Raw genomic sequence first — 10,165 nt, forward strand, 5'->3', positions numbered from 1 at the left:
CCAACGCAGTCCCGCAACCGCTTTCGTACAATACACCTCTCATGGCATAGAACTACAAATCCCAAAAGGCATGGCGCTTGTAGCCATATTGATAAAGGGCGTCTGGAAAAAGTGGGGAAACTCAGCGAGCCGGTGTCCACCTCATTATTCTGATTGGTTCTGGTGCTGCACAGGGGCGGGATGTAGCTATTTAACGCATTTTGATTGGGTAGAAGAGGGGGCGTGTTGGGGAATTCCCAGCAGGGCGGAAGCACTGGAGATCACGGCAGAGCCCAGCGACAGGCGGGCGACTACAGGGGGCCACCCGAGGTGGCTGGGACCATGGCCGGGGTCGCGTGCTTGGGGAAAACTGCGGACGCCGATGAATGGTGCGACAGCGGCCTAGGCTCTCTAGGTCCGGACGCAGCGGCTCCCGGAGGACCAGGGCTGGGCGCAGAGCTGGGCCCCGAGCTGTCGTGGGCGCCCCTGGTCTTTGGCTACGTCACTGAGGATGGGGACACGTGAGTAAACCTTAAATTACCAAACGGAGCCCTGGGATCCTACCTGGGGTACCCTATGATTCCTGTGACTTCTTCTCGTTCCTAACGCTGACTTCCGATGCTGGACTTCCTGACCCATAACTCCCAAATACTAAGTTGTGAGAAGACTGGTCTGTCTTCACCCACAGTCAAGAATCTCACCTCTCTTGAACTCTAAATTTTTGCTCCTGGAATCCACATCGTACCTACTGATCCCCAAACTGGATCTGAGCCTTTCCGACCGGGTCCCCAAACCTTTGTTAGCACTCTAGCTCCCACACCTGCTGACCTCTTGCTTCCAAATTCTGCAATTAAGAAACTGAGGCCGGTCGGTGGTAGCACAAATCTTTAATCCCAGCCCCCGGGAGGCAGAGGCAGGTGGATCTCTGTGAGTTCAAGGCCAGCCTGGTCTACAGAGTGAGTTCCGGGCCAGCTAGAGCTACATAAAATTCAGAATCTCATTTCCACGAGGATAGCTTCATCTGTTAACCAAATGTTTCTCCCACACTACCACCTTCCAGTCCTGTTTTTAGTTTGAGCTGAGTTTGTGATTACGTTTGTAATCCAGCACTCAATGGGCCAAGACAAGAGGATCTCTAGTCTTGAGGACAGCCTGGGAGAACCTGGAAAAGGAGGAAAGGGAGATTGAAAAATAATTTTTAAAAGCAGGAAATTTTGACTAGTAGCTAAGTTGGGGAGAAGGGACAGCTGTGGTGAAGGTCTATGTAAGGGATTGTACCCGGGATTTTTTTGTCCTTTGTGCTTATTGAGTATGCCCAGTGACTCAGTGTCTGACCCATGAGGGGAACACAATAAACGCGAATCTTAAAAAACCAGGTGTAGTTCCCTTAATTTTCTTATTTTTCGCTTTCTATTTTATTGGTCCCTGTTCCTTTATTATTTTATTCTAATTACTTTGGATTTAAGTTTTGTAATTTTCTTTTTCCCCCTTCCTTTTTTTTTTTTTTTTTTTGTTTTTCGAGACAGGGTTTCTCTGTGCAGCTTTGCGCCTTTCCTGGAGCTCACTTGGTAGCCCAGGCTGGCCTCGAACTCACAGAGATCCTCCTGGCTCTGCCTCCCGAGTGCTGGGATTAAAGGCGTGCGCCACCAACGCCCGGCCTTTTGTTTTTTTTTTAAGACAGGGTTTCTCTGAATAGTTTTGGTGCCTGTCCTGGAACTCGCTCAGTAGACCAGGCCTGGCCTCGAACTCACAGAGCTCTGCCTGCCTCTGCCTCCCAAGTGCTGGGATTAAAGGCGTGCGCCACCACCACCTGGCTAGCCTTAAACTCTTGATCTTCCTGCCTGGGATTCTAGGCATGATGATGCATGCCTGGCTTCTGCTTTGCTGGGGATTGATTGTGAACACTAAGCAAGCACTCCACCAAGGGATCTACTCCCCAGCTCACCTCTTCTCTTTCTTTCTTTCTTTCTTTTTTAATGTATTTATTTCTATTTTATGTACATTGGTGTTTTTTGCCATGGGTGTCAGGTCCCCTGAAACTGGAGTTATAGACAGTTATGAGTGGCCATGTGGGTGCTGGGAATTGAACCTGGGTCCTCTGGAAGAGCAGCCAGTGCTCTTAACCACTGAGCCATCTCTCCAGCCCCCCTTTCTCTTTTCTAATGTGCATTGAGTACTATAAATATTCCCTCCAGAGAACTTCTGATATATTGTATTTTTGTTTTCACTTAATTGAATATATTTTCTAATTTCTCTTTTGATTTCTCCTTTGGCCAGTAGATTATGAAGAAGCATGTTCATTTTCCACCCTTGGAGGAATTTCCAGATGTCTTTCTGTTGCCAATTTTGAATTTCATTTCACTGTGGGCAGAGAATATTCTTTGCTTGATTTGAAGTCTCTAGTTTTTCTCTTTCAGTGCTGGGCATCAAACCCAGACCTGAGTGCTAGGCAAGTGCTGTCAGGAATTGTGTCCCCATGGGAATTCATTTTGATTTACTGAGACTCATTTTTTTTCCCCCCAGAATATGTTATTTGTGCACTTATAAAGAATATATAAAATGGGATTGGAGAGATGGCTCACTAGTTAAGAGCAATAGCTGCTCTTTTAGAGGACCCACCCAGGTTCCATTCCCAGCACCCACATGGCAACTAATAACTATCTAGAACTCCAGTTCCCGGGGTCTGCTGCCCTCTTCCGGCCTCTGTTAGCTCCTGAGTGCACATCATCCACATCCATACATTCAGGGACACATACACTAAATAAATAAATAATCCGTGATTTAGAGGTAATGTTGGTTAGCAGTGTTGTTCAAAGCTGAGTGTGTAATTCCAGCTACAAAGAAGACTGAGGCAGGAGGATTCTGAAGTTCAGGACCTGCCTAGGAACAGAGTGAATTCAAGTCCGTCCCGAGGAACACTAACGGCAAAGCTCTGTCTCAAAACAACAGGAACAAAGGCTGAGGATGTAGCTCAGTGGTAGCGTGCTTCCCTGCATGCACGGTGCCTTAGGTTCAGTCCACTGCTGCAAAAACAAAGCAGCAAGAACCGCAAACCTGCTCTTCCAGTCTACTGTCTTTGCTGATATTTCCATTTCCTCGAACAATCAGTGACAGCGACCTATGGAAATCTCCAAGTCTATGGATTTGTCTACTGCTTCTCATTCTGTTAGCTTTTGCTTTATGTAATTGAAGGTCTGTTATTAGAGCCAGTGTGTGTGTGTGTGTGTGTGTGTGTGTGTGTGTAAGCCATTGGCCCATGGTCACTGTCTACCTCCATTGTTCCTCACTTTCATTATTATCATGTGAGACAAGGTTTCACAGTGTAGCCCTGGCTGACCTGGAACTCACCGTGTGGACCAGACTGGCCTGGAATTCACAGAGATCCACCTGCCTCTGCCTCTTTCACAATGCCACCATGCCCAGCCTATTTTTGGTGACAGAATCTCACTATTTAGTATTTGACCATGCTGGTCTAGAACCCACCATGGAGCCCAGTCTGGGCTTGAAATAACAATCCTCCTGCCTCAGCTTCCTCAAGTGCAGGAATTTGAGCTATTATAGCTGGCTAAGTTCCTTATAAACACTGGCGAAACCAAGTTGGTGGCTGGGCCTACTTTTCACAGGCTTGCCAGCCCAGCTACTCAGGAGGCTGAAGCGGGAGGAACTTGACCTCAAGGTCAGCCTGGGCAATTTATGAAGACCCTTGTCTTATCTCAGAACACCAACCATCCAGACAAACAAAGTTGCTGGATTAACTCCTGTCCCTGGCTCTCCGGGACACTGAAGTGTTTCCAACTGTGGCCACAGTCTGTAGCACACAGTAGACACTCCATGTTCCTTGACCCCTGCCTTCTGTCCCCAGGGCCCTGCACTTGGCCGTGATACATCGGCATGAGCCCTTCCTGGATTTCCTCTTGGGCTTCTCCGCCGGCACTGAGTACCTGGACCTGCAGAATGACCTAGGCCAAGTAAGCCACTGGGGACGGTTGCTCGAGGGAGCTGGGTCCAGGATTGTCAGAATGGCCCTAACCCCTGTCCTCTGTCCCTGTAGACAGCCCTGCACCTAGCAGCCATCCTGGGGGAGGCATCCACGGTAGAGAAGTTGTATGCAGCTGGCGCAGGAGTGTTGGTGGCTGAGAGAGGGGGCCACACCGCGCTGCACTTGGCCTGCCGGGTGAGGGCCCACACGTGCGCATGCGTCCTGCTCCAGCCCCGCCCCAGATGCCCAAGGGATGCCTCAGATATCTACCTCACTCAGAACCAGGACCAAACCCCAGACACCAGCCACACCCCTGTTGCTGTGAACCCCCAAACCAACCCAGAGAACGAAGAGGAGCCGAGTGATGAAGACTGGAAGCTGCAGCTAGAAGCTGAAAACTATGAGGGTGAGGGAAGGACGCGAGCTCCTGGCCAAAGCCAGGGAACCAAGCTGCTGGCTCTTACCCAACTTGAAACCCAGCTGCTGGCTGCGGATATCTAAATCGATGGAGTGCTTATCTGGCATACACGGAGCCCTGGGTTTGATCCCCGGCATAAACTAGGCATGTTCAGGGTCATCTTTGGTGCTATCTAGCTAATTTGAGGCCAGTCTAGGTTCAGGAAAGCCTGTCTCAAACACCCACCCACCTCAGGGCATGGCTATGTGTGCCTATAATCCCAGTCCTTGGGTGATAGAAGCCAGAAGCCGAAACATCATGAGGTCAGATTCAGCCTGTGCTACATAGTGAGCCTCTGTTTCAAAAAAAAAAAAACAAAAAACAAAGCAAAATCATCCCCAGACTCCAGGAATCCCAGCATTGGGTCCAAGGACCTTCACTCCGCCTCAGGGGTATTAAGAATTAGACATACAGGGCTCCTCTTCCCCTGGTCATCAAACCACTTGAGGTCCAGACCTGCCACCCCCAGATCCTGAAATGCCAGGATACAGTGGTTGAGCCTGGACTACCCATCTGCAAGGTGCCTTCCCTCCAGAACTGTTCCCAAGTCTAAGTCACTAGCCCAGCCTGCCCAGGATGAGAGGATCCATCCCATGCTCCCAGCCATGGGCAGAGGGTGCGGAGGTTACCCTCCTCAGTCAGGCCTCGTGGGAAAAGAACCTGGCTTCTGCATAAATGGGCTGAGGTCACCTGGTAGCCAGTGTCCCAGGTCCTTTGTGGGATCTCTATTGTTATTATCCTTGTTTGTTTTCTTTATGATCCTGGGGATGGAACTCAAGAGCTGTACATCCTAGTCCAGCCTCTGTTCTTTGTGAAGGAAGACCAAAGACTTGGTTCTGTTGGTCCACAGATTAAGTGCTCTCATTCAGAGTCCCCAGGCTCGTAGATCCCAGACCCTGCACCATCAGGCTTACCCCCTGCTGACACTTAGGCATGTGGAATTCAGCAGCCAGCCTCCAAACCCGCTGTCCTTAGCTCACATGGCTCTTCTTAGGGTCGTGACCAAGCTGAGGCTCCTTAGCCTCTCATCCGACACCAATTGCTCTATCCCCAGGCCACACCCCACTCCATGTAGCTGTCATCCACAAAGATGTGGAGATGGTCCGGCTGCTCAGGAATGCTGGAGCTGACCTCAATAAACCGGTGAGCCACGGTGGTGGGCCCGTGTGGGGGAAGGCACGGTCCCCTCTTGGGTCTCACTGACTGCTCTGGCACATCCACAGGAGCCCACGTGTGGCCGGACCCCTCTGCACCTGGCAGTAGAGGCCCAGGCAGCCAGCGTGCTGGAGCTTCTCCTGAAGGCCGGTGCTGACCCCACCGCCCGCATGTATGGGGGCCGCACGCCACTTGGCAGTGCCCTGCTCCGGCCCAACCCCATCCTTGCCCGCCTCCTCCGTGCACATGGAGCCCCTGAACCCGAGGATGAGGATGATAAGCTTGGCCCTTGCAGCAGCAGCAGCAGCAGCAGCAGCGACAGTGACAGCGACAGCAGAGATGAGGGCGTGAGTCGGGAGCGGGTACCCCAGCTGGAGGGCGTGAGTCGGGAGCGGGTACCCCAGCTGGAGGGCGTGAGTCGGGAGCGGGTACCCCAGCTGGAGGGCGTGAGTCGGGAGCGGGTACCCCAACTGGAGGGCGTGAGTCGGGAGCGGGTACCCCAACTGGAGGGCGTGAGTCGGCAGCGGGTACCCCAACTGGAGGGCGTTGAGTCGGGAGCGGGTACCCCAACTGGAGGGCGTGAGTCGGGAGCGGGTACCCCAACTGGAGGGCGTGAGTCGGGAGCGGGTACCCCAGCTGGAGGGCGTGAGTCGGGAGCGGGTACCCCAGCTGGAGGGTCAGGGTCAACCAGCAATGAGAAAGCTGGGCGGATGCTGTCAGGGAACTCAGACAAGGGCCACAGGAGATGGGGGAACTGCCGTAGACTTGGGCAGTGGTGGCAGCGGTGGCTGAACAGCCAAGGCAATCTGTCATGGTGGCACACATTAGCCTGGAATCCCGGAATTCAGGAGGCAGAGGCAGTGGGTGTCTGGGTTTGAGGCCAGCAAGGGCTGCATAGTGAGACTCTGTCTGTCAAAAAGAACAACAACAAAGACGAGCTAAGTTAGACTTCCTCCAGAGGTGGGCATGAACACAGGCAGTGAGGGTCTGAACACGGGAGGTAACTTTGGGAGCAGGAGATGCAGGACTTGGGCTGTAGGTAGGTGGCCTCGGTCAGAGTGGCCGGAACACTGATGGTAGGGAAAGACCTCAGCCGCGGGGAGGGAGCCCTAGTGAAGAACCCAGACAACAGCATCCCCCTGGGGAGGGGCTGGCAGAACAGGAAGAGGTGGGTGAGGCAGAGGGGAGAAAGCCAAGTCAGGTGGCTGTGATACCTGAGCCACGGGGGCTGGGACCACAGGGTAGTGGTGGAGGAGGGGGTGCTGGGCCGTGGCCTCCAGCGTGGCGCATTGAGAGTGAGAATATTAAAGGCGGGGTAAAGGGGACACAGGTGTCACATGAGACATCATTAGGTGCTGTGGCCTGGGCAGTGGGCAGTGTGGCAGCTACCTGACCCCTGTGCTGTCCCTCTCTGTCCCCAGGATGAATATGATGACATCGTGGTCCACAGTGGCAGGAGCCAAAACCAGCTACCTCCCTCCCCGGCACCCAAACCTCTTCCTGATGACCCCAACCCTGCCTGACTTAAGTTCTAATATTAATATAATTCCCAGTTTAATAAAAACTTCCGACCTGACAGCCAGAGCCCAGATTGATGGTGCTTCCCTGCTTACTTCAGCCCTGTCCCTCCAAAGCCAAGATTGCGCCGGGGGTTTGCTTTGTGCTTTATTCACTCAGAGGGATGGGGGGGGGGGGCTGAGTCAGTCTGAACCCTGCCCCCTCCGACTTCTCTCAGGCACACCAGTCCCTGCCAGCCGGAAGTGGAGCAGGATGCCGCGTGGATTGGGGGCTCTGAGGTCAACTGTCTGAGCCTTAGGGGGTATGGGAAAGGAGGAGAGTGGCGAGGGGTCAGCCTTCCCTCCCAAGTGCCTCTCCCAGCATGGCGGTGGCCTCCTTCAGCTGCTCCTTCATGCGCTCCAGCCGTTCCACATCATCTTCCTGGGGAGATCAGAAATCCAGTTACCACTCTGTGACCGCTCTGAGTCCGACCTGCCACTTCATACCCCGAAGTCCCTTCCTAGCTGTCTGTCATGGGTCAGTGATGGCCACCATCTTTGTTCCTACCTGGCCAGCATGGAGGCCCACATCTCCTGCCACACTGACCTCTTGGTCCTTCTGCTTCCACGTTCTGAGTGCTGGGATTACAGATGTATCATCACAGCTGTATTATGGAGTGCTTGGAATTGAACCCAGGGCCTGTGCATGCTAGATATATATTCTACCATGGACCTATATCTGGCCCTGGGTGACCCATCTGAGGTGGTGGCCATTTTGATTGCTGTTCCCAATTAAGGTTCTAATTGTAATTCATTTAAAAGAAAACCTTTTTGAACTGTTAAACCATCTCTCCAGCCCATAATTGAAAAAGAAAAAAAAAAAACAAGTTTATACATTTATTTATTGTGGATGTGGATGTGCACATGTGTACCACAGCGTGTGTGGAGAGGTCAGAGGACAACTTGTGGGAGGCAGTCCTCTCCATCTTCCATGGGGGATCTAGGGATTGAACTCAGGTCCCCAGGCTTGGCAGCAAGTGCCTTTACCCACTGAGCCATCTTGCTGGCCTGTGGGACATAGTCAGCTTTGCATGACTTAGCCAACAGTGTCTGTCACTAGCCTAGTGAACCAGGAGAGTAGCTGCTAGCTTCAGTGGGAGCCGACTTACTGGTAGACTGGCAATGGTTGCTTACCCTGATGCTCTGGGTAATTAGTGGTGTCTTCCTGGTCACTGTCCTTGCTTGGGTGATGCTACCAAGTCCTGGTGCATACTTGGTCACTCTGACCCATCTTCCTTGTGGCCCAGCACTGGGAGGTGTTGGAAGAGACCCCTTGGGTGGCCTTGGAGTGCCCCCCCACTCACCTCCTGCTCTGACGCCTCTTCCTCTGACGCCTCTTCCTCCTGTTTGGCCTTGGTGCCTGGCTGCTCCGGGTGGTGATGATGGCTGGAGGACCCTTCACGCCTTCCTGCCCCGGCCATCTCAGCCCCCTGCCACAGATGGTGGCCTCCGCCCAGCAGCTGCATGCCCTTCTCCTCTGCCTGAAACTGGGCCGTCTCCTCATTGCTGGCCTTCTCAGCCACCCGCTTCTGGGGGCCCCTGGCACTCTCTAACTGCTGCTCCCACATCCGCTCAAAGGTCTTCCCTGGCTGGCTCTTCTCTTCCTCCTCCTCCTCGTCCTGACGGAGCCGGCTGTGGAGCTGTGTGTGGATGGCCTGTTCCCGCACCTCAGACTCGCGGGTCCTCTCCGCTGCTTCCTCCTCCTCTTCCTTGTGCCTTGTCTCCTGGCTGGACCTCATCTCTCCAGCCTCCTGCCTGTTGAACTCCCCACCCAGCAACCTCTTCTCCTCAAGGGACACACAGCCACGGGGCTCTGTCTCGAATATCTCTGGCAGGAAAAGACAGGGTGCTCTTTGTGCATCCAACTGAGAAATGGAGGCCCCTGAAGAGTCCCGGGTCCTCCCCGACATCATGAAGGGAACTGCTTGGCACTGGGAGGGGGCATCACTGGCTGCAGATGTTCACTGCTCCAGTCCTTACGCTGCAGCTGCAGGGAACTTCAAGGGAGCAAGGCTTTTCATGTGTGTGTGGGGGGGGGTAAGTAGTACCACACTAGCCCAGACCTGGGAACTCTCCCACCGTGCACTGCGGGCCATAGGAGAGCAGGGAGGATGTTGGGAGTCTGAGGGGGACTAAGGCGTCCCTACCTTTGTGGAGCAGAACTGTGCAGGGGCCTCTCTGGGCCTGGCCCAGGGTCAGCACCTCCATGACCACCTCTGCTAGACAGCGGGTTAGCTGGGGGCAAGGAAGAAAGGTCAGAGGGAGGCCAAGGGCAAGGGAGCTGGGAAAACAGAGTGGCTACCGGATCAAAAAAAAGAGGTGGGCAGAGGGGACCCAATGGGATGGGGAGGGCAAAGAAGGTTTCCTCTCTCACCTCCTCCTTGGAGGGTCTGGGCGCCAGGGGAGCCGAGGAGGCTGTGGAGGGAGGAAACAGCCACTGTCCGTGGTACTGATCCCAACTCCCCAGAACCTCAGTCCACCAGCCACACCTGCCACATGTGTGTAATCTCCCCTGCCCATCTACAGCCCGACCCCAGGGGTACTGCCCTGCCACCGAACCCCTCTGTGGACTCTGGACTCACCAGCCCCCAGCAGCAGGGCCAACAGCGGCAGCAGCGCTGTGGAGGTGGGTACCCAGCGCAGCATGGTGGGAGTCGGGACCTGGGACCTCTCCGCTGAGTGGCCAGCCAGTGCCAGAGCCTTATAACCCAGGTGCAGTGGCCCCAGCAGGGGGAGGAAATGACATCATCCCCTCCCCAGCTTAGGGAGAGAGGACAGCTGTGGGATGCTCCAGGACCCTCAATTATTCATGGGATCCCACACTCAAGCATGCACCCCTCCGGGCTTCTGGCCCAGGAGCACTGGGTGGGGGTGTGGGGGAAGGCTCTCCCCAGAGACTCACATGGGAACTGGGCAACTCTCCTTTTCTCGGCTTTCCTCATCTGGAAAGTGGATCCTCCTACATCTATTTCCTCGGAGGTGTGAGCTCCTGGCCAAGTCCCTGCCCCACCACCCACCAGCTGTGCAGTGCTGGGACGA

General features: G+C 54.1%; 2 protein-coding genes across 2 annotated transcripts; one reads left to right on the top strand and one right to left on the bottom strand.

Moving 5' to 3' along the window:
- The first annotated feature begins 104 nt into the window (after positions 1 to 104).
- On the top strand, positions 105 to 7,154 carry Nfkbib (NFKB inhibitor beta). The gene is made up of 6 exons (XM_028859249.2): positions 105 to 500; positions 3,842 to 3,947; positions 4,031 to 4,364; positions 5,470 to 5,558; positions 5,639 to 5,917; positions 6,992 to 7,154. The coding sequence occupies exons 1-6, from the start codon at positions 322 to 324 to the stop codon at positions 7,091 to 7,093; spliced, it is 1,089 nt and encodes a 362-aa protein (XP_028715082.1). The 5' UTR covers positions 105 to 321; the 3' UTR covers positions 7,094 to 7,154.
- A 68-nt stretch (positions 7,155 to 7,222) lies between these two features.
- On the bottom strand, positions 7,223 to 9,815 carry Ccer2 (coiled-coil glutamate rich protein 2). The gene is made up of 5 exons (XM_028859206.2): positions 9,709 to 9,815; positions 9,501 to 9,541; positions 9,274 to 9,361; positions 8,431 to 8,954; positions 7,223 to 7,508 (listed from the first exon to the last, which is right to left on the bottom strand). Exons 1-5 carry the CDS (start codon positions 9,770 to 9,772, stop codon positions 7,419 to 7,421), a joined length of 807 nt encoding a protein of 268 aa, XP_028715039.1. The 5' UTR covers positions 9,773 to 9,815; the 3' UTR covers positions 7,223 to 7,418.
- Positions 9,816 to 10,165: the final 350 nt, after the last annotated feature.

The sequence above is a fragment of the Peromyscus leucopus genome, chromosome 1 (genome assembly GCF_004664715.2).
Source record: "Peromyscus leucopus breed LL Stock chromosome 1, UCI_PerLeu_2.1, whole genome shotgun sequence".
NCBI lineage: Eukaryota > Metazoa > Chordata > Mammalia > Rodentia > Cricetidae > Peromyscus > Peromyscus leucopus.